At 55.4% G+C, this 23,522-nt stretch overlaps 1 protein-coding gene across 1 annotated transcript in view; it reads right to left on the bottom strand.

Annotated features, from left to right (window-relative positions):
• The window catches only part of PADI3 (peptidyl arginine deiminase 3), a 28,755-nt gene extending 8,604 nt beyond the window's left edge, over positions 1–20,151 (bottom strand). The window contains exons 1-11 of the mRNA XM_026519729.4: positions 20,051–20,151; positions 12,209–12,389; positions 9,864–9,936; positions 8,419–8,480; positions 7,319–7,436; positions 6,473–6,598; positions 4,800–4,978; positions 4,498–4,601; positions 4,274–4,385; positions 2,481–2,588; positions 1,195–1,346 (exon numbers count right to left, since the gene is read on the bottom strand). Coding sequence (XP_026375514.1) covers positions 1,195–1,346; positions 2,481–2,588; positions 4,274–4,385; positions 4,498–4,601; positions 4,800–4,978; positions 6,473–6,598; positions 7,319–7,436; positions 8,419–8,480; positions 9,864–9,936; positions 12,209–12,389; positions 20,051–20,142 — 1,307 coding nt within the window. The 5' untranslated portion in view covers positions 20,143–20,151. The remainder of the gene's footprint in view (positions 1–1,194; positions 1,347–2,480; positions 2,589–4,273; positions 4,386–4,497; positions 4,602–4,799; positions 4,979–6,472; positions 6,599–7,318; positions 7,437–8,418; positions 8,481–9,863; positions 9,937–12,208; positions 12,390–20,050) is intronic.
• Between the last annotated feature and the right edge of the window lie 3,371 nt (positions 20,152–23,522).

Below are 23,522 nucleotides of genomic sequence, written 5' to 3'. Positions count from 1 at the left end.
CCGGGCAAAGGCTCAGAGCCGCCTGCCCTGGGACCCACCCTCACATTCTCCAAGAGACTGATTCACCCCTAGGCCATCCCCTGGGGCCAGGCGGCTCTTCTTGGAGTTCAGCTTGTGTCTGTCTTGCTGTGGCCTTACCTCCGGTACACCAGTGCGGAGACAGGTGGACAGGATCACCCCCAAGGGGCTGCACAGCCCCAGCACTTTATGCTCGTGAACATAAACCCTTTCTTCTTTGACCTTCTGCGTAAATATCTAATGGTACGGCCCAAACTGCCTCTTTCTTTTTTCCTTTTTTTAAATAGGATCCACACCCAGCATGGAGCCCAGCGTAGGGCTTGAATTCAGGACGCTGAGGTCAAGACCTGAGCTGAGATCAAGAGTGGGATGCTTAACTGACTGAGCCACCCAGGCGCCTCGAACTTCCTCTTTCTGTGGGATCACGTGTTGAGGGCAGTTAGTCCCCTCCAAAGCCTCTTGATTCAGCTGTTAGTTGACTCCAAATCTGTCCTAACTGCTTTGCAGAATTTGGTTGGCTCAATGTCCTGGTCTCTTCCACAGCAAAAACCATTACCATGGAATTCCTTTTCTTTCACATCAGTATCTCTGTGTCACATGTTGAACAACAGAGAATCTGTTAGTGTGTGTGTGTGTGTGTGTGTGTGTGTGTGTGTGTGAGATGACATCTCGTTTTTCATGTCCTGTATCTTCCTACTCCCGTTCTGAGGAAAACATTTGATAATAGCCATTTACATCATAGTATGAACAAGCGCTTGAAATGTACTTGCTCTAGGACTGTTGAGACTTGAAGTTTTTTCTTCTAGAACTAGTAATTGACTGCTATTAGCAATATCATTTCTTTTTGAAATCAGAAGACCTGAGTTGAGTCACGACGGCATTCTGTGTGACCTGTACCAGGTCACTCACCCTCTCTGGGCTCGCTCGTGACATGAAAAGCCTGGACTGAATGATCTCGCAGGTCTCTGCTCACTTTGGCCTTCTCAAACTTGCCAAGGTAAGGGTGGACGGTGTCTGGTGATCAGCCCGCTGCCCCCCCCCCCCACCATCTAGAACTAGGAATTTATTCCTCCTCACTGGCCCTCTCCCAGGAGTGGAATGGTCCCTCACCACCTCCACTCCCGCCACCATCGCCACCCTCCACCGCAGGAACACCTGTCCCTGCCCCTCTCTCACCCAGGCAGGTTGCCCCCGATGAGGATCCTACCCAAGGGGTACTCTTTCCCATTGGCCACCACTGGGGGGCTGACCTCCAGGTTCCCGAAGGAGTCCAGGCCACTCACAGAGCTGTCTTGTGGTTCCCGAGTCACATAGCCGAAATCTGGACCCTGGCAAGAGAAACAGTCAGGCTAGGGGTGGGGGTCACCAGAAGGAGCTTGAACCAACTTGCTGGGCTCTGAGCTCCTTAAGGATGGGGCAGGAGTGGCTGCCCATTCTTCAGATGGAAATACTGAGTCAAGACAGGAATCTGACCTAGTCAATATTCCGTGCATGCATAGGGGCCGAAGTTGGGAAATACACAGGCGCTCTGGCCCTGGTGCCACATTAGAGCACGTTATTCCCATGGTCACAGGAAGACAGTAAAAAGGGCCGCGGCTGCCTATACTCCCCATTAGCCTGGAGCCCGACGCTATGGCTCCCGCCGCCCCTTACCCTCTGAACAGCCCTCCTGCCAAGTGCAGCCCAAGGGCAAGTACCCGGCTGTTCTAGAGCAGTCTGAAAGGGGAGAGCTCCCCAGGGCCACGTCTCAGAAGGAACTCCAACAACACTGAGGCCCACGTGAGAAGGCCTACCACCTCTGTGATCCAGAGGGTGTTGGAAGGGCCCCAAGGTCTCTACAGCACCAAGGGAGTCTGCCCTCTCTCTTGCAGGAGGTCCCAGTCCCCAGCCACCATCTTCCCAGTATTCCTTATTACCAATATTAAACTCAGCTAACAGAGCTGCGTGCTTCCTCTGTCCGGTACAGAGAAGCCTCACAAGCACCTGTGAGGCCAGGGCTATAATATCATTTTTCCTGATGAAGAAACTGAGGCTCAGAGAGGGGAAGTGACTCAGGCCAGGTCACACAGCATCTGAGTAACAGAGCCGGGTGGTTCTGATTCCAAAGCCCGTGTTCTTAACAGCGGCACTGCCCCCGCCCCGCCCTTACCCAGGGTTGCCAAATGTAGTAAATAAAAATACAGAATGCATAGTTAAATTTGAATTTCAGATAAACCGCAAATATATTTTTAATATAACTATGCCCCATGCAAGGTTTGTAACATACTGATACCAAAAAGTTCCTCGTTGCTGATCTCAAACTCAGATGTAACTAGGCATCTCCTGTATTTTATCTGGTCACGCGTGTCCCTAAAGAACGTGGTCCCCGGTGCTGCGCCCTAGACTCTACGCCCCGGTGGGGCTTCGGGTAATGTTCCGGGACCCTCAGAGCCAGGCTGCAGCCTGTGGCCTGGACCACTCACCAGGATTCTTTTGTAAGGGAAGTCCTGCAGTTCTCCATTCCTGGGGGAGTCAAAGACCACCGGGAAGGTCTTGTGTGGCGCCTGAACGTAGCCCAGCTCCATCTCGTCCTGCGAATGAGAGAGACACCCTGTGGACAATCCACACTCGTTTGGCACTGAGCGCTTTGGGGAGGACTGTTCTTGGGGCTTCTTTGTCTCAGGCCTGCTTTGCCCTTTGGGCTGAAGAAGGCAGGGGTTCATGATGCCTGCTGGCTGGAGGAGGGGCTGGAGGCTCAGAGAGGGGGTGCTCTTGCCTAGGATCACACAGCAAGACAGGGGGGAATGAACTAGAACATGGACGTGACCCCAGAGGTGTCCGCATGCCAGATCAGGGCAGAGTGGCCACAGAGAGAGCCCCAGGGTGGCCAGAGTTGGACGAACAAGTCGCTGGACATCGGCCAGCACCTCTGACCTCCACGTGTGGTCATTGTCAGGGCTGAAGGGACCAAAGGAGGTTTAGGTCTGCCTCCTTCTCAGATCTCTCAACTTTGAGCCCAGCTTGATCCTGACCCCTGTGGTCCCGGAGGCAAAGATGGCCCACACCATTGAGCTCTATATCCAATGAGAAGCTCACTGTTACGTGCCTGGCCCTGCTCTAAGCACTTTGTAAACATTGACTCCATCAATGCTCCACACACACACTCAGGCAGAGGCACTGTGATTACCCACATCACAGATAAGGAAAGTGAGAAACAGAGAGGTCTAATTATTTGTCTAAGGACACACAGCTAGTCAGCGGCACAGCCGGGATCCACATCCAGCCCATCTTGCTCCAGAGTCCTGCCCCGACCTCCCACCTCATCAGATGGACCTCCAGCCATGACAGCTTCTCAGCTTGGCATGCACGGTCTCCCACTTCAGCTCCTCCCACTTCAGCTCTAGAACCTTGGCCGTGACCAACAAGAGCACGAGGCGAGCTTTCATGTCTCCCCTCTCAGGGCCTTTGCACACACTGGTCCTCTGCGAGGACCACCATCCACTGAACCCCAGCGTGGCCCTTACCAGCTCTGTGGCCCTGGGCATGTGTCCCCTGCGAGCACATGGTCCTGTCCTGTCCGGTTGCCCTTCCTCTGGGAGGGCTTTATTCATCCCCAGACAGAGGTGACACCACCCTCCTCCAAACCCTGCTGGCTCGTTGCTGGCACCCCTGCTACATCTTCAATTGCAGGAGCGGGGGCAGGGGGGTTGTTGCAATATTTCACCGCACCAGGGTTTCTCAGCCTTGGCATTGGTGACACTTGGGGACCCCTCTGAGATAATCCTCTGCTGTGGGGCTACCCTGTGCATTCACTGTAGGAGGCTTTGCAGCATTCCCGAGCTCCGCCCACTAGAAGCCAGTAGCACCACCATCCTCGGGGTGACAGCCAAACATTTCTCCAGAGACCGCCAAATGTCCGTCGGGGACAAAGTCGCCTTCCGTGGGAACCACAGGGCCCAGCTGCTGAGGGCAGGGAGTGTGTCCTGTACCTCAGCCACTCCCTTCAGGGCCAGCCCCGTGCCTAGCCCAGGCCCTGTGGGTGAGCGGGGGTTTGATCTGGAGTCGATGTGTGCCTAGGTCTCCAGAAAGTTCTGGAGAGAGGGAGGAAGCTCTAGGTCTGGACTGAGAAAAAGGAGGGTCCCGGGGAGGACAGTCACAGCACCCAGGTCCTTCCAGATATTCACAGCAGCCTCCCCTCCCTGCCCCCGGTTGTGGTGGGCCAGCCTCTCCCTCCAAGACGCCGTGCTGGCTGGGTGCCGCCCCGCGGCCACGGTACCTGGATCCAGCGGTCGTTGCGGTTCTCGTTCTGCGGGCAGATGGTCAGCTTGCAGCCGGCCTTCCTGGCCAGCTCCGCCACCGCGTCCACAAAACCCGTGTTGTTCCTCACGCTGCAGATAAGCCCAGGGAGCGCGGCTCAGCACAGAGCCAGGTGTGGAGACCGGAGGGGCCGTGAGGGTCTGTGAGGGTCCGAAGGATACCCACGCCCTCCCCCACACTTACCGGCACACGTACACCTCCAGGGGCGGCAGGGTGCTGGGCGTCATAATCCAGGGCGCCACGCGAAACACCACAGTGTCGGTGAAGATAGGGGACTCGGAGAAATCCTACAGGGGAAGACGGGCAGACAGGGAAGAGCGCTGGCCTTGGAGTCCAGAGGCTGGGCTGATGCCACTGGCGTCTCCTCGTCTCTAGAGGGGCAGCAGCGGGGTGGTCGAGAGCTCTGAGGTCCTCCAGGCCGGTGGTGCCCGTCTCTCCTGGGGGTGGAGCCCTTTCTCACCCTCTCTGCTCCGGCCACCCCTCACCTCGTTGGAGTCGTCCAGCAGGGTGACGTGGAAGGACACGAGCCCCGTGAAGCTGGCATCAGGGAACGAGAGGCCCTCCACAAAGAAGTGCTCCTCGTCCCCGTGGACGCGGGGCACCTCGTAGGACACCTTGTCCTGGCCCAGCACGTGCCTGTAGGCCTCGCACGAGTCTTCGGGACCTGGGCGGGGACAGGAGGGACAGCTGTGACCCCCAGGTGGGCCCGCAGAGCATGCAGGTGCAGGCGGAGCTGGGCCAAGCTCCCCGAAACCCCCCAAGCCAGACAGCAGCCCCCGCCTCTGTCCTCCCACCGGCGAAGGAGAGAAGATGCTTGGTGCCCAGCGTGGGCGAGGCCAGGGGAAAGGCCATTCCTTTCTAAGATGGCCGTTCAGACCTTCTGGAGACAACTTAGCAGCATCTCACAAAGTAATGGCTACTCCTAGCGAGCAATCCCGCTTCCAGGGGTCTTTGCGACAAACGCACGTACGAGGGTATTCACTGGCTGTTCGTGCACGGAACGAGTATTTCCGGAGCACCTACTCTGCACCTAGGAGGCCTGGTTCTGGGCTCAGGATACGTACACACCACATGTGCACACGTGCATACACACATGCATGCACGCACCTGTGTGCACATTTAATGCATACAGAGAAAAGTCAGAAGAACACATAGCAAATCGTTAACAGTGAACTCATTTTAAGAGTCAGGTTTAGGGGTAGGGATGAGGAACTCTCATTTTTTACCTTATATACTTCTATACTGTTTGAGCCTTTCATTTTTTAATGTTTTTAAAAAATTTCAGAGAAAGCACACGTGTGAGTGGGGGAGGGGCAGAGGGAGAGAGAGAATCCCAAGCCAACTCCCTGCAGAGCGTGGAGCCCGACGCGGGGCTCGATCTCTGGACCCTGAGATCACGACCTGAGCCGAAACCAAGAGTCAGGCGCCCAACCCACTGCGCCAGCCAGGGGCCCCTTGTTTGAGCTTTTTAAAAATGAGCATTTTATCACTTGTATGCATGTGTATCTTTAAAAGGGATTCTATGTCCTTGCTCCCTCTATGGCTCTGTGGAGCCATAGTCAGGGGTTTGGGGGAGATGCCCTCTGAATCGTGTAGGGCTGTAGCCATCGTGCCGGGAGTGGCTTTCCAGTCCCCGAGCAAACACGACACATGAGGCAAGAGAAGCCAAACGGTAATTGTTGAATCTGAGCGGTCTGCATCCAGGGGTTCGTCACTGTTCTCTACTTTTGTGTGTGTTTGAAAGTTTCGATAATAAGAATTTCTGAACTTGCTTAAAATATATTTTTAAATATATTTTTAAAAGATTTTATGTATTTATTTGAGCATAAGCAGGGGGAGGGGCAGAGGGAGAAGCAGACTCCCTGCTGAGCAGAGAGAGCCTGGCACGAGGCTTGATTCCAGAACCCTGAGATCATGACCTGGGCTGAAGGCAGACACTTCACTGACTGAGCCACCCAGGCACCCCTAAATATATTTGAATTCATCCAAACGGCCTTGGGCTGTGGCTGTGCCGGGATGCCAGCCCGCCTATTTCAGAGTTCCCACATCTGACCGAGCTTCCTCTGCCCCCCAAGGCAGAGCCTGCCCTCCAGCCCACAGTGGGGAAACTGAGGCCCCCCAGCACTGGGAGCAGAGGAAGGGGAGGGCGTGAACTCACCACAGGCGTGGAAGACCCGTGCCCACTTGGCGTCATAGCTGGAAGTGTGGAGAATAAGTTTGTGGTCATCGAACAGGGCGGCAGGGCCTTGGGTCCTCAGGACCATGACAGACATGTCTTCTAGGTCTGCGGAGCCGGACAGGGGTGGCAGCTCAGGGGGCCCGCCACCCTCCACGCCTTCTCCTCCTGCCCACCACACCACCCCTCCCCAGGGCAGAGGGTGCCAAGACCTGGGTCTCTGATCCCCAAATCTGTCTACCCTGTGAGAACACTGTTTCCAGTGTTTTCAAGAGCAAACCACGAGGACGTCTGTAAGTGTGTGCCGTGTGACTGTGTCATACTCTCTCCAGGCCTCCGCTCCTTCACCCGCCCAACGGGAAGTATAGAGCGGCCAGCCCGGTGCCCGGGGACAGGCTAGAAGCGTGGGGTAGGCAGGCCACCTGGGCGGCGTGCTGGGGAGAGTCTGGTCTCAGGACTAGCGTCACTCTCTGTTGACCCCAGGCAGGACCCGCTCCCTCCCTGAGCCTCAGTGCTCCCCAATCTGAAACGAGGGATGATGCGCCCACTTTTGGAGAAGCTGTGCCCCCCCCCCCCCCCCCGCACAAAGCACCTGGCCCGCACCCCGGGACATTACTGCCGCCTTCCTCACGGGGCTGTTGCGCACAGTGTGGGACTTAGAACGTGGGGCGTCCTGAAATGCAGCCAGGGGTGCCTGGTGGGGAGGCCGGATTTGGGGTGCAGATAGGAAGCTTTGGCTGGGAGCGGTTAGCTGGAACTCTGGCCCCCGGTGCTCCCTTTGGGGTTACCTGCTGGTGGCTGAGCAGTGACCCTGGGCACCCCCCTTACCTCGCAGGCAGTTCACATGCCGGTCACAGTTGTCCTGGTTGTAACAGTTCAGATCGTCCCTGTCGCAGTTCACCAGCAGGATGGCTCCATACCCGCCAGGCCCCCAGACCCAATCCCGCTGCCAATGGCAAAGCATAGCTCGTGATGGGGCTCGGACCTGTCCTCTGCCCCCACCCAGCAACCACCTGGCCAGCGTCCTGACCCTGTCTCCTCCTCTTCGCCCTCCATGTGAGGACAGGTCCACTCTCACGGAAGCGCTTCCTGCACCAGATCCGGCAGTGGCTCCCGAATGCCCACACCAGCAAGTCCAAACTACACAGTGGTCTTTCATGGCCAACTGCGGCACGTCTCCAGCCAATGTCCTATTTCTCAACGGGCAACTTCCTGATTATAGATCCATTCCCGGCTCCAGGCCTTGGCTCCCGCTATTCCTTCTACCTGGAATGCCCTCTCTCTTGCATTGCTTTAGAGCCTAGTTCAAGTGGACTTCAGAGGAAGTCTTCCTTGCTCATGCAGCCCAGCTTGACCTTCTGCTCTGAACTCCCGATGCGTTAAGTGTCACCACATTTCAGCCCAAAGTTCTTTAACAGTCTCATACTTTGTAGAGTTCCCCTTTCACCTAGATTAGAAGGTTGGCACTCCAGGGCCGGGGGCCACCTCTGGCCCACGGCTTCTTTTTGTAAATAAAGTTTTATTGGAACAGTCATATCCGTTGTATTGACTACAGCTCTTTCACACTACAATGGCAGAATTGAATAGTTGCAACAGAGACACTTTGCAATGCCTAAAATATTTCCTATCTCACTTTTACAGAAAAAGTTTGCTGACCCCTGACCAAGACTGAAATTCCAGAAGGACTTTTCCCCACAAAGGAAGGCCTAGCCCAGACCTGGGCATGTATACACTTGATAATTCTTGGTAATGATTTTTCTCCTGGAGAAAGAAGATTGCCAAACATGGCTGGTTCCCATTTGGTTCTCCTGACCTCAACAGGAGCTAGGAGGCAGGGAGATACCTGTAAAGGCCTCACTGCTCTTAACCCAGCCTAAGTCAACTCCAAACTCCATGTCCCTTTCTGGGCCCAGGTTGAGTTGCCCTACCTTATCCACAAAGCTCCTGTTCTGCCTGCCCTCACAGTTCAGGTCACAATCCAGAGCGATGTCTGCAAGGGGAGGGCAGAGAGTAGGTCACTATGGGGTTCCCAGGAGTCCAGCACAGGTCCCACAATGCATATCCTGCCTCTAACAACGCCTCCTGCAGACAGAGCATTTTCAACTTTCTTGCTAAGTGCATTGCAGGTGCTTGTACCCATGCAAACTCCCATCCACCATCAAGGAGCCCCCCAGTTCCACATCCTTGGCAATGCTGAGTATTAAGCAACTTTCCATTGAGGTTCTGATCACTGGGGCTTTCTCTTCTGTGAATTGCTTATTCATATTTTTTGCCTGTTTCATTAATTTGTCTTTTTTTTCCTACTGATTGGAGTTCTTCACAATCTATATGTACCAAATCAGACACATGCATTGCAAATTTCTTTCCTCAGTCCATATTTTCACTTTTTCTTCCCTTTTTGTTTAAAGTAAGCTCTGTGCCCAATGTGGGGCTTAAACTCACGAACCTGAGATCAAGATTCATGTGCTCTGTGGACTGAGCCAGCCAGGCGGCCCCATCATTTGACTTTTCACTTGTCCTCCGTTGTATAAAAGTTTTAAAATTTAATACAGTCTAATTTATCATTGCCCTATCTTCAGGTTCACTGATCCTCTCTCCACTTGTGTCAAGTCTACCAAGACAACCCAGCAGGAGCATTTTTTAAAAATCTATTACCATGATTTTTAGTTCTAGCATTTCATTTCAACATCTTCTTATCGTTTTCATCTCTCTGTTGAAATTCCCCATCTGTTCATTCATGTTGTCTACCTTTTCCTTTAATGTATCACTCAATCTGAGTTACCGTGCATGGAGTTTATATACAATTTGTGGATAATTGCCATGAAAAGCTTAAGGTGGAAAAAGTAAGGTCCTGTTCCAGGCCTAGAGTATGTCTCCCTTTGCTTACAAAAGGAGGGAGTCTGCAGGTATGCCTGTGTCCACCTGCACAAGCACAGCAGATCTCTAGAAGGATGCTGGGCTGGGGGAACTGGAAGTCTTAGGTGGGGAGAAAGGGAGGTTTACTTTTCAATATATACTCTTTTATACCATTAGAATATTTTTTAAAGATTTTATTTATTTATTTGACAGAGACAGAGACAGCTAGCGAGAGAGGGAACACAAGCAGGGGGAGTGGGAGAGGAAGAAGCAGGCTCATAGCGGAGGAGCCTGATGTGGGGCTCGATCCCACAATGCCGGGATCACGCCCTGAGCCAAAGGCAGATGCTCAACTGCTGTGCCACCCAGGCACCCCTATACCATTAGAATTTTTTAAATGCACCCTTATTTTAATTTTTAAAATGAAATGAGTTGATGTTTGTAAAGAGACCCTTGTTTGTTGTCATTCCTAACCACCCCCCACCTCGGCCGAGGCGCTAGCATGGCCCCCACTTACCAACACAGGTGAGGTAGAGCACCGCATAGGCCAGGGGCAGGGGCTCATGGCTGGAGTGGTAGGAAATCTGAACCTGTAGAGAAACGGGCCCAGAATCAAGCCGGCTGAAGCCAACAGCCCCCACGCCAAAGGATAGGTCTTGGGGGATCTGGCAGAAAAGAGAGAGGATCTCAGGAACCTCTGGGCACTGAAGTTGAGTTTGCCAACCCAGCTCTTCCATTAGTCTCTCTGCTATTTCTCTTTCCATGCCTTGCTTGGCCCATCTGTAAAATGGGAACTATTTGTGAGGGATTCCCTGGAGACCTGGGCCCCAGTGCTGCCAACGACTACCAGTTTGGCCAAGCCCCTGCTCCTCTTTGGATCTCTGTTTTGCCATTTGTCAAATGAGGAGGTCTCCGACCGGGCAGGGTTTAGGGACCCTCTCTTATCTGTGGGATTCAGACAGGTCTGGACATGAGCCCAGCACCTCTGGGTTTTGTGACCTTGGCCAAGGTCCCTCACTTTCCTGAGCCGTCTGGTTTCCTCATCTGCAGGACAGCGAGCAGACAGGTCCCTACCGCAGGGGGTTATAGTGCCGCTTAGAAACAATACATGTACAAGACTGACCCCGTAGGCAGGGCCCCAGACACACCAGCTATTGTTCATAGAGGGCCGGCGACATTGTGTGAGGTGGTGAAGAGCTCTGGGCTCCAATTCTGGATCCACCACTGTGACTATCCTGGGAAGAGTCACTTGTCCTCTCCGAGCCTCAGTGTTCCCTGCTGTAAAGTAGGGATAATAATAGTCCCTACCCCAGAGGGTTGATTGTAGGCTGTGACCATCAAAGAAGGAAGGCGGGTGACGTGCTCCGCGCTGCGCTTGGCTAAGCAACCCCGGTACCTGCTAAACGTGGGGCTGACGGTGACTGATGAGAACACAGTTCCAGGCCCACATATCAAAGCCCCTTTGGCCCACCGCCCTCCACTTGCACGCTCCCTCCTGATGGGGGTCCCTCAGCTCCACCAGAAGGTTCAGCACCCCTCAGTGCTGGGAGCCCCTAAATCCTGCCATCACTGACCCCCCTCTGTCAAGCCTCAGGCATACAGTTACCTGGGTCCAGGTCAAAGGTGGGGGAAGGGGAAGGGCGGGACACTCCGACCCTCCTCAATCCCTTTGGTCTTTGGCATCCACACAGCCCCCAGCTCGGCAGGGCACCCAGGAGGGGCCCTCACCAGCTGGCTGGTCCCCTTGCCCTGCGCCGGGGACTCTGTCCTGACCCTCACCAACTCTGCTACTCACGAGATCGGGTGACTTCAGGTAAGCAACACCCCTTCTCATTCTCAGTTTCCTTATCTGAGAGATGAGTTCATTTACCCGTCCACCTGCATCGCAGAGCTCAGTGGAGGGGCTCATCTCAGAGACATGGGTGGGAAAAGACAGGGGGTGATGAAGGGAACCTGCCCCCCGGGTGTCAGGCAGGTCTGTGTAGAATTCTAACTCTCTGATTGGCTCAGTGGCCTGGACACGGTTACTCTGAACCTTGGCGGCCCCACCTATGGAATGGGGATCAGACCCCACCTCTCTGAGCTGTTGTGAGGGCTGCCTGAGCTCACGGCTGCCCAGGGCGTGGCTTATGGTCAGTGGTCCTTAAAAGGTCAGTTTCCTACGACACTGCTCCTAACATGGGGCGGGAACCTGCCAGTCCCACACGACAAGGCCAGCTTCCCATCACTCCTTTAAGGGGGCATCACCTGGGCCAAGCTCAAGGGTCACCCCAGTTCTCCCCTCTTTTAAATGCCCCCTGCCCTGAGGCCAGCACCTGCCTACAGCTGGGCCTTGTTAAACTCACCCTTGGTGGCTGAATGAGCAGAGAGGAGAGGAGGGGAAGTTACGTGCCTCTGAGAAGGGAAGGGGTCAGCGAGAGAGTGGATTAGGAGGTGAGGCACGTTGTAGAAAGGGGAGAACTCATCTCCCCAGGCACCGGCATCCCCCCATCTCTTCATTCAGAGTGGCAGAGATCACCTAATCAACCCTCAGCCTGCAGAAAAACGGGGACACCTCCCTTCACTGGGGTCTTGGGAAACAAGAAAAGAAGCAAGTGTTGGCTCATGTTCCACCCCACACCAACACCAGGGGGAAAGGTGCTGTGATCATCCCCATTTTACAGATGGGGAAACTGAGGCCCAGAGGGCTGATGTGACTTGTGAGCAGACACACTGTTTATGTCTGTAGGTCGCAGGGCTGGCTGGTTCCAGGGGCGGGTACTTACCCATCACGCTACCTTGCCATCTGGGTAAATAGAGGGTGCTGGTCCTTGTGGAGCTAGATCGCTGCCCCACCCACCCCAGACCCGGGGACCTGCTCACATGACTGTCATTGAGGTCGTTGCTGGGAGAGTTCATGACCACGATGATCTCCAACCCCGTATCAAAGTGCCACCGCCTGGTGTCCGCACGCTCCCGGGCCCTCTCCATACTAGGAGAGATGTAGATGTCCACGCCGGGGGTCCCATAGACCTCAAACATCTCTGTGCCCTCAGGTACCGACCTGGGAAGGACAAGAAGCCATGGGAAGTACTAGAGGGGGGCAATATTTATTCAGATGCTTGAGCTTGACTCAAACTCTTGCTTCCTCCAGGAAGCCTTCCCTGACTACCCCAAGCCTCTCAGATCCCCACAGCAAGCTCCTGGGAGTGAAGCCTGGACCCCACACGAATGCGTACACAATCTCACATTCCAAGGTTCTGTGTTTATTAACATTTCCTTTGTGAGTTATTTTAACTCCAACAAAACTGCAAGCTTTTTGAAAGTTAGGATTCAGTTGAGTGCTTTATAACCCCCCAATGCCAAGCTGGGTTCAAGGAGCTCAGTGGACACCAGCCCGCAAATGGACCCCGCTGCAGTTTTGAGACCCTGGCTTTAAGAAGAGCAGTCTTCCCTCAAAGTCCATTGCACCCCTCTTTAGCGGGCAAGAATATGTCCTTGGGATCTTCCCTAGGGAAGGGTAGTAAAGTTTGTGCAGTGCCCACTGTGTGCCAGGTGCCTTGTATTTCCTAGCTCCTTTTAGTCTTATAAGTCTGCAAAGTGAGTGGTATCATCTTCATTGCAAAGGTGAGAAACTGAGGCTCAGAGAGATCAAGAGCCAAGCCCAAGGTCACACAGCATTGAATGGTGTGGCCAGGTTTGCCCTTGGGTCTCTGACACAGGGCCCGTGCTTCTCCGTGGCGCTGCAGTGTCACCTGGGAAACTGGGCCAGATTCAGTCAAACAACCATGTATCATTTATATGGTTAAAAATTCTATGTCATCTGGCCCTGGGACTGCGTTCTCCCCCTCTCCAGCTAGTCTGGGATTCCTGTTTGAAATCACTATGTTCACCCTCTGATTGTCTGTGGGGCCCCGGGGGGGGGGGGCTACTGTGCCCAGAGGCATTGCCAGATGGAGGCAGATACACCCACTACTCTCCGCACTGCCCCAGAACCTTCGATCCCACCAGGGAGTTAAAAACAGCACTGCCCAGGGCAGCCAGATGGGACTTAAAGTCAGGAAGTCAGTGGTCAGTGGAACCCCATGTAGGGAGAGGCTGCTGTGAGCCAGAGGGACCAGAAGGCTTCCTGGAGGAAGCAGCATACACGTGCGCCTGGGGGATAACAGGAGCTGATATTTGTCGAGCTCTTGCTAGATGCCAGCCCCATGCGAGGTTCTTATGTCTATTATATCGTGTAATCCTCTCAATAAACCTAGGAGACACAGACTACCATTGTCTCCCATTTTATAGATGGGGAAACTGAGTTAATTAAGTAAACTGGCCAAGGTCATGGAGCTAGTAAGTGGCAGGACTGGGATCCCAGACCAGGCCTTCTTGTTCGTGAGTCCATGTTCTCACCCACCACCTCCCCTAGAGTAGTCCAAATAAGCATAGCCCCTGAAGCCCCCATCCCCTGCACGCTGACCAGGGCAGCCTGGCTAAGCCCTTCCAAACAGCATTCATTTCATCCTCACCACAGCCCCAGGAGGAAGGGATTATTATCCCACTCACATGTGGGGGAACAGAGGCTCAGGATGGGCAAGAGACTTCCCCAAGGTTGCACAGCTGGTGATTCGACTCCAGGCCCTTTTCCTTTCCCTGCTCCACTTGGAAGAGAGCAGACCTCCTTCAATATACTCTCTTTGCTCCTCCACCAGCGGGATTCTGATACTTCCCAAAGTAGCTTTTTTATAAATGGAGAAATAAGCCGAGCCCAAGCTCCACTCGATTAGACAGGTCCCAGTCCAGTATGTGGCCCTCCCAGGCGTCCTCCCCAGCGGGAAGGGGCCAACACACCTGCTTCCCCTCCCAAGCATGGCTGCTAGATTTAGCAAACAAAAATAGAGAGCACCCCGTTGGACTCGGATTTCAGATAAACAACAAGTAATTGTTTTAGTCTAAGGATGTCCCATGCAATGTTTGGGACATGCTTACACTAAAAAAATATTAACTGTTTATCTGGATTTCGAATTTAACTAGGCATTCTGGATTTTATCTGGCAACCCTATTCCCAAAGCCTGTAATTTCCAGGACTGGTGGTGCCCTCTGTCCTGTTGTGCCCTGGGTGTGTGGGCCAGCCCATCACGGGACATAAAGAACCTGGACAGAGAGGCATGGGGCACAGAGAGAAAGACAGAGACAGAGAGAGACAAAGAGATATAGAAAAACCTAGAGTGATGGAAAGCCAGAAAGACAGAGACACATGGAGCTAGACCGGGTATGAAGGGCCTCCCTCCACCCCCGGGAGCACCGTCAGCCCCACTCCCTGAGTCACCCGGCCTCCAGCTCCCCAGGAGGCTTATAAACTTTTCATGAAACTCCCCACAACCCCAAGCCGCTGCTTGGACTGCGGGTGCCCACGAGCTGGAGGCGAGAAGCTTGAGGGTCCTTCTGGTGTGGAACCCCACCCAGCTCCCCACCCCTAGTCCCCGGGTTTGGGGTATCCCAGCCCAGTTCCCTTGCGTCTCCTTGCATGAGGCGCCGGGGATCCCTGGTGAAGATCCCTTCAGGCCTGGGGGGAAGGAGCCGAGAGCTCGGTGGTGCTGGGACCAGAGTCAAGGGTCAGGTTTAGACTGGGCTAGGTCGCACATGAGCCAGGGGACACGGAGTAAATCACCTGGCCTCCCTACAGAGTGGAATGACGACACCCACTTGGTCAACCTCACGGACAATTGCAAGGCTCAAATGTGATCATGGGAAAGGCTTGGAAAACCGCCCATCCGAGAGGGGGGAAGGGGGCACTTCAAGTAAACTAGGAAGCAGGAAATGGGGAGAAAGAAGGAGGTTGGGGGGTGGGCTGGGGGTCTGGGGGCAGCTTCCTGGAGGGAGGCAGGGGAACCAAGGACAAGGAGGAGACATGTCTGAGGGGAAGGCATTTTCACAGGGGAGACTTAGGAGGGCAGGGTAAGCTCAGGCGGTAATGGGGAGCCAGTGAAGGTCTTGATCAGGAAGGGCAGCTCCTTGGAACTGAGGCGAGGGGGTTGAGCCTGTGGATGCTGGGCCCGGCAGGCTGGGTTCCAATCCCAGCCCTACCACCCACTAGGTGTGTGACCTTGAGGGAGACACTTGGCTTCCCACTGCTTCGGCGTCTCTGTCTATGAAGTAGAGAAGATCAAAGGAGTCCGTGTGTGCAAACGCTCCAGACAAGCGAAAGTTAGAGGCACCTGAAGCCATGCCTTGCTTCACTCCAGGGAAACTGAGGCCCAGAAGAGAAGGGACTAGAGGGTAAGGCTCCAGACTCCCAGGCCAGTGCTCATGCCCCACCAGGGAAGCTGTTAGGAAGATCAAAAGAGTGGCTGCTGGGAGAAGAGCGTCAGGTACAGGAGGGGCTGGATTTCAGTACAGCAGGGGAAGAAGCCAGAGGCTCCCCGGGACAAACCGTCCTCCAGCCAGGCCACCCCGAGCTGCCGGCATGCTGCTGTAGACCGCGCCCCAGCCCAGCCCTGGGGGCTTCGGGCTTTCCCCCACTGAGGCTGTCCACGCACGGGACAGTCCGAGGCCCTTCCCCGCACCAAGCAGCTCTGGCCAGCCCGGGGGCCCAGCTCTCCGGAGGCTCTGCCAGCCTGGATGAATGGGGGCTAAAGAGTGCTATGGTGACCAACAGTTCTGCTTCGCCGGAGATGGGCTGTGTCCTGGGTGTAGGACTTCCAGTGCTGAAACCTAGAAGGTCTTGGGGAAACCGGACAGCTAGTCGCCCTCACAGTGGCCAACCTCAGGCCCACCTGTTGAAAACGCAGAGTCCAGACCCAGCTGGGCTACAGGCAGGGTCCCCAGAACCTGTCCTTCAAGCCACACTGACGCGCAGTGACATCTGAGAGCCATGGCTAAGGGTGGGCTGTCTCCCTGGGCAGCGTGGGAAGGACGCAGGGTGAGCCCACCCCCTCCTAGGAATCAAGACAAGTCAGGTCTTCCTTTATGCTCTATGTCACCCCTTCAATGGTGAGGACGATGATGGCAAAAGTGGTGACAAAGGTACCCCACAGCCACACACCATCAGCCCTGTTATCCCCTCATACAGATGAGGGAACAGGCCCAGAGAGGATAGGTGACTTGCTCAGAGTCACACAGCCGGTCGATGACAGAGCCGAGACTCACAGCCAGCTCTGTTCCCCACTCCCCTGCAAACCCAAACCCATCCTCTCCTTTCATGGGCTCAGGACCTTGGCCTCTGGGAAAACGAGACCAGACATTTCAGAGCCAAAAAACTGATGTGAAAGGTCTTTGTGGCTGAAATCAGGCAGGTTGACAAGATGACCACCATGGTCCCCCCTGACGTGGCCCACGGGGGCAGAGCAGACCAAGGCCCACACAGCTCAGGCTCTGGGTGGCAGTACCAGTTTCCCTCCCTGTTCAGCAAGGTTCCCAGATCCCGAGTCCTCTGGCCTCACCATCACCAGGGTCAGAGCACTGCCCCTCCTTAGTCTCACATCTTCCCGCCCCTGAGAAATGGTGGCCCCAGGAACCCTTTCCCTAAAGCTCAGGTCGTTCGGAGGGTTGACGACGCATCAGCCTCCCAGGGCCCGGCTCTGCCCAGGCAGGTCGACACGCTCACATAACACAAGCCGGTGGAGGCAGACAGAGAGCCGCTTTGTCAAACCAGCAAGGGGGCTCAGACACCTCCATGAGCAGAGCGTGAAACCCACTGTTCTATGCCAGCCTCTTCAGGGCACATGAGGGGAAACTGAGGCCCAGGAAGGAGCAGAAAGTGGCTCAAGATGAGAGAGCAAAGGACGACAGAGCTAGGACTGAACCTCAGGGATCCTGGCCCCCAGGTGCTCTCTGCCTTTTCACTCCACTGACCTGCCTCCGCTGAGCAAGAGGTGACAGGAGCTGTTGGCTTGTCCAACTAGGGCAGTGGTTTTCGACTCCGGCTACACATCCATCCCCAGCGTGTGGCTCAGCACACCCATGGATCTCCCTTCCTTCCCTTTTCCCCTACCAACCTCCGCTCAGGAAAGCAAAGGCCCCTTACCAAGTCGGGGCCATCCCCAGCTCAACAGAAGGCAAGAAGACAGGGTTTAGTCCATTGCCACAGACAGAGTGCCCCAACGGTCTTGCCTGTGCTCATCCTTCAAGGCTCTGGTTGGTGCTCTTCCTCCAGGAAACCTGCCCTGACTGCTCGGCTTCTGTTAATTTCTCTTTTCTCATCGCCTTCTTCTCCCAGTAGGGTTCAGAGGTTGTCCCCCGGCCATCTTGTGGATGGCAGGTTTGGGGACACTTGAGGCTGGGACAGAGCCTTAAAATGATGATGATGGTGGTGGTGGTGGTGGTGGTGGTGGTGGTGGTGGAGTGGTGGTGGCGGTTACCACGATGGACTGTCCACCACATGCCAGGCATGGCCTATGTGCTACACACACAATCTCATTCAATCCTCCCCAGAGTCCTTTGAAGTGAAGGTCAAAGTGTTTGGGTTGCAGCCTGGCTCCGCCGCTCCTCATGGGCTGTGTGACATGGGGCAAATTACTCAACCTCTCTGTGCCCCTATTTCCTCATCTATAAAATGGGGATGATGATAGCCCCTCCCCCCCATAGAACTGTGGGAATTAGTTACTACACATCGAGTGTTTCGGGCGGTGCCTGGTTTGGAGCCGTCTCTAAGTGTCATCGCTAGTAGGACCGTGTCCATCCTACGGATGAAGGAACAGACTCCAGGAAGTTAAGCGACTTTCCCAGAGTCGGAAGGCTGCTAAGCCACAGCGCCATAGCGGAGCCAGCACACCCTCTCTCCTTCCCCTTGTTGGCCCACAGGGTGAGCGCCAGGATGGCGGAATCACGACACCTCCAAGCTGGAAGGGACCTCAGGGCTGACCCGGTCCTGCTCCCCTTGCAAGGCAGGAACCCTTCCACCAAGTGTGAGGTGGTCCAGCCTCCGATAGAACTCTGAAGGGACAGGATTCTCAGAGAGCGGGGACCAGGCCTCCTTGTTCACATTGTGTCCCCATGCCCAGCCTGCACTAGACCCCAAATAAATACTTGCTGAAGGTGTGAACGAAGCAACTAGCAGCTCTCCCCCCCCAAGGCGGTCCGGTCATCGAGGCCCAAGGATCCTTCACGAGGGCACCTGAGGCTCTCCTCTGCACCCTGCGCTGTCCCCCCCACTGCCTGCTCTGCGAACCCCAGCACGGCTCATCCATTCACAAAACCCCAAGATGCTGCTGCCTTTGCCTGTGGTGACCCCAATTCGTCCTCCATCCTCTCGGGACGCTCTGCAGGGGAGAAACTGGCCCTGAGCTTCCTGGGGCAGGTCACACTGGAGGCATATCTGCCCGATGGGCATGAGGCAGCTGACGCAGGTGAGTCATGGCCATGGGCACGCAGCCTGGAGGAGGGGGTGGCGCCAGGCAGCATGGACACCTTTCCTCCCTTGTCACTCCTCCTGGCACAGTCTCTGTGGCTGCCCCCTCCTCCAAATCCCTTTCCTCCTTTTCACTGCCCACCCACCATCAGCCAAGCTTTAGCTCCCGGTGCCTGGCTGGGCTAGTCCTGCTCCAGACTTGGTTGCCTCCCATGACCAGCCCCTCACCCCTTCTTATCTAATGCTCTGGGACCAACCCCATCTCTGCTTCCGACTAAGTTCACTCCCATTTTTAAAGTCTTAGTCTGGGATACTGGTTCTCAACTGGGAGTGATTCCCCCCCCCCCCGGTCATGTTTGACAATGTCTGGAGACATTTTTGGCTGTCACGAGTGGGTTGTATCACGGGCATCTCGTGCATAGAAGCCAAGGGCGCAGCTCAGCATCTCCCAGTGCACAGGGCGGCCTCCGCAGCGGGGAATTATCGCGTCAGTAGTGCTGAGGTTTGGAAACCTGGTCTGAGGAGAGGGTGGGAGACGTGACAAGGGATTGGTGACACGGTTCTGCCTTCTCTCCTCCCTGTCCCCTGACTACCTGTGTCCCCAGCTCTGCCTTGGAGCTGGGACCCCTGGAGATTCCCCAAAAAGCTAAGTGGCCAGCTCCCTGGTGGTTCCCAGAGCCCAGTGCCTAAAACCCTGCCCAAATTCTCCTTTTCTTCCTGGGAGAGAGAGAAGGTGGGGCCTTACCTCCACCCATTGGCTTTAAGGACATGGCCACGGCACACAGTAGGGCCATAACATGTGGGCTCTGAATGGCTGGAGGAAACCAGATCCTTCCTCTTCAAGGGGCAGACAGCTAAAAGCATAAGACGCCTGACCATGAATGGGTTTGAATCCTGGCGTTGACACTTAGTTACTGTGTGACCTGAGCAAATGGCTTGCCCTCTCTGTGCCAGTTGCCTCATTCATCAAATGAGATGAAGCTGACAACAAACGTAGCTCACAGGTTGTTGTGAAGGTTAAATTGGAGCATTAAAATTCAAGGGTTAAATTCAAGAAGCTTCCAAGCTTAGAGCGGTGTCTGACACATAGGAAGTGCTACCTAAGCACAAGTGATTTCTAAAGAAATGATTGATGCTCTTTGCAGAGCTCATAGGCTGGGGACCAGGGCTGGGGGTACACACCTCCTCCTATTCTTGTGTACCCAGCCTGCAGGGTCCTCCAATGTGCCCAAGTCCCCATGACACCAGCACCCTCCAAGGCCCTAGACCAGAGCTCAACCATTGCAAGTCCCCTGGCTTAGGGGGAGGGAAGCCTTGCACAGCTTGCCGGAAGAGCCCGAGGGGCTCAGCACCAAGGGACTGCAGACCCCCAGGCCTCTGGCTCTTACCCATAAATGTCCACGAGGGTCTCCACGCCAGCCACACACACGGCGCTGGTGGGATGCTCCAGGGACACACGCACAATCCTCTGCAGTGACATGCTGGCCTTGGACTGGGATTGGGCCAGCAAACACAACACTGCCCCGCAGAGCCCTTGACCGGTGGTTTAAAAGACCCTGGCCCCGCCTCTCCAGTCCTGGAAGCCCAGCCCCTTCCCAGAGCCAGGAGCTTAGGATTGGCCAGAAGGAACCCATCGTTTGCATATGAACCTGTTGCTACGCTCCCAGCACGGAGGGAGTTAGTTTCTCCTTCTAAGAGAGCAAGTCCCCACAGGCACCTGGCTGGGGCACCAGGGCTTTGGGGGTTGGAGGAGGCAAAGATGTGGGGTACTGACCTGGGCGCCTTCCTTTGAAGGCGGAAGAGCTGGTGAAAATGTAGATTCCCAGGCCCCACCTCCAGTCTGACACAGCCGGCTAGGGGTGTCACCTGGCATGCGGATTTTTTTATAAGCACCCCAAAGCATTTTGAGAAACCCTGAGAAACCCCAGCCTTTTTCTTAAGAGCATGGAGTGAAGAGGCAGGACTGGATTCAGCCCTGCCTCAACCACCTCCTGGCTGCATGGCTGTGGACAAGTCACTTCATTGTTCTGTGCCCCACGTGTTGCTTCTGAAAATGCTGTTGCAGGGCTTACATGGGACGACGTGGGCAGAGCTCTAGTGCGGAGCTCAGCATTATTCTATTACTGGCATCGTCATTATTATCACATGCCAAAAGCCTGTGGAATGGGTGGGTGGTGTGAGTTAAACCCGCTCTGGCTAGGAAGAGCTTAGAACACCGGGGTAAGAAATCTTACTTGTCAGGTGGGGAAACTGAGGCCAGAGGGGGCATTCGGCCACCTGAAGCAGCAGGAGCAAGGGCTCTGGGGAGAGGTCTTGGGTTCAGATCCCGACTCCACCGTGCACCAGCTATGTGGCCTTGGGTGGTTACGTTCCCTCTCTCCGAGCCTTGGTTTTCTCATCTGTAGAAAATGTGGCTGATCACCAGCGGGGCAGAGATAATGGCGGGGACACGCCCTACCCAGCCAGGCTCTAAAGGTGCTGAATAGAAGCTTCCTCCCTTCTCTCTGGTGATGCTGCCAGTCTGAGGCCAGGGAGTGACAGGGACCTGCTCCCCAGAATCCCCAGTGGGTGGACTCCCAGCAGTTCAAGGATCTCAGCAGGACTCTAAGACATGCTCTTCGATCCCAGAGTCTGGGAAGGATGTTCTCAAGGGGAGCTGCTGGGCTGCTGGATTCAATGACAGCTTTACTTTTTTGGCTAGAAAATGGCTTGATGGCCAACTCAGCTCTGGGTAAGAGTCAGGACTCAGAAGGAAGCCACAAGCAGTCCCCCTACCTGCTTATGAGCACAGCTGGGGAATCTGTGCAGAGACTGGGGGCTTCCCCCTGGGCACTGGCCAACTGTGCTGGGGGCCGGCCCAGCTTCTGGCTTAAAGCCCTGTATCTCCCTTTGGAAGTAGACCCAGGCCTTCACCTCTCCCCAGTTAATACCAGCTTGTAGAAACACATCTGTTGTTCATTCAGACTAAAGTGTCAATGACTGATGGGCAGCAACTTTTTACCTTTTAGTCCACAACAAAAGACAGAATAAAGTGAATAAGTGAGTGAGTGAGTGTCAAAGGGTACAATCTGAGGCAGCAGCCAGCGTGTAGGATGAGAGGGGTGATATTTTCAGGCTCCTGAAATCGGAACACTGAGGCTGGGTAACCTGTAGCTTTAGAGGTAGGAATGCAAGGGAACCCTAGTGGCCTTTGGCCCTGGGCACGAGTCCCACTGGAGAATCTCCTACCTCTGCCGGTAGGGCCCAGCCCGCCCGCATCTGAGAGATGGAAGAGATAGCCAGCCCAGGCAAGGAAGAGGTAGGACCCACCTCTCCGCTGATATCCATCTCAGCGGGGCAGTCGGCCTCAGAGCTATGGGCCTGCACCGGCCATCCTGCCGAGTCAGCCTGCCCGCCCCGCTGGCATGGGCCCTGGGGGCTCTCCTAGCCAGGTAGGGGCTGCCCATGGCCAAGTTGAGCCAAGGAGCTGGGGCATGGTGGGCGGAACTGGAAGGAGGGCCCCCCTCCTCCCCACGGCCCAACAAACAGCAGCTCAGTAGGCAGCCACTTGAAGAAATGCATGTTGACATTTTTATTAATCCGGTAATAGGGGATCGGTCACCGGGAACATCCTCAGAGGGGACGGCAGGGCCCTCCGACAACTCTAGCAGCCATTCCAGAGCTTCCCACGCTCAGGGTAGCTCTCGAAGGCCTGCTCCCTACCCTCCCTATCCCTCTGCAACGCCCATTCCCCTCCACCCACAGCCTTTCCCTGGGGAATCTCAACCCTGGCTGCACGTCCTTGGCCCCCGAAGAGCTTCCCTTCTCTCCTTGGCTCAGTCTAGGCTGGGTCATGGTCATGAGCAGAAAGTGCAAAGGTTAGACCAGGGGCTTGCAAATGCGGTCCCCAGAGTCTTCTGGAAGGGGAGAACCCAGGTACACCACCCCCGCCATCTTAAACCAGAGCAGTTCTGTTTCATCCGCTTCATATGTCCGGGTTCCATGGAAGTTTCTGATTGCTAAGTGTTCTGTGGCTCACAGAGTTTGAACAGTGGCTGGCTGGCCCAGTCTCAGTTTTACCAGGGGCCACTGAAAGCCCCGCTGGTGGAGGCCGGGGCTGAGAGCCTCCAGGATGGCCCCAGAGGCAGTGGCGGGGAGGGCGCAGGCTTGCTCCCTCTTACCTGTGCCTGCCTGGGGCGGAGGCCATCTCTCACCTGGCACTGGCCAAGCCTGCCTGCCCCTGCACGTCCCGGTGACCTCACCTGGGGCCAGCCTTAACCACCCCCCACCCCCGTGGCAGCTCTCTTCCCCTCTCTGGAAGGGGGAGGCAGTGCGAGGAGACAGGCCTGCCAAGGGGTTGACTCTACAAGGGAAACCCAGGCTACGCACAGGGTCTCCGGGCTGCCAAGAGGGACTGGGCCAGCCTTCCCTCCCACTGCCTGCAGGACCAAGGGGAATAATTAAACACAATTAAAGGAAATTAAACCCCACCTTCAGAGATAACCTAATGGCCCCCCCACCCTCTCCTAACATCTGGTCCCCTGCCCCATGTGACATCCGAATGGCCAGCCCCCCTTCACATCCAGAGTCCAAAATCCAAAGTGGGGACCAGGTCCCACGGCTCATCCTCAGGCCTCGGCTTCCTCCGTCACCCTGGCCTCCTGCCAGCCTGCCTGTGTGTGCCCCCTGGGCCTCTCTCTGGCCTCGCAGCACTCTCGGGGGCCGGAAGCAGCCAGCATGCATAATTAAAGGCTTTCTAACCAGGTAACAAGCACCCTTCTGAAGACGGAGTCAGGTATTAAAGGGGTTTTGTTGCCTTTTCTTTTTAAAACAGGCCCCCAGATGCTGGGGTTTCCTGTCCTTATTTCCCTCTATGAATGT

This window comes from Ursus arctos, unplaced genomic scaffold, assembly GCF_023065955.2.
Source record: "Ursus arctos isolate Adak ecotype North America unplaced genomic scaffold, UrsArc2.0 scaffold_32, whole genome shotgun sequence".
Lineage (NCBI taxonomy): Eukaryota > Metazoa > Chordata > Mammalia > Carnivora > Ursidae > Ursus > Ursus arctos.
Note: the sequence above shows the minus strand (reverse complement) of the source record. Positions and strands in the feature narration are given on the sequence as shown.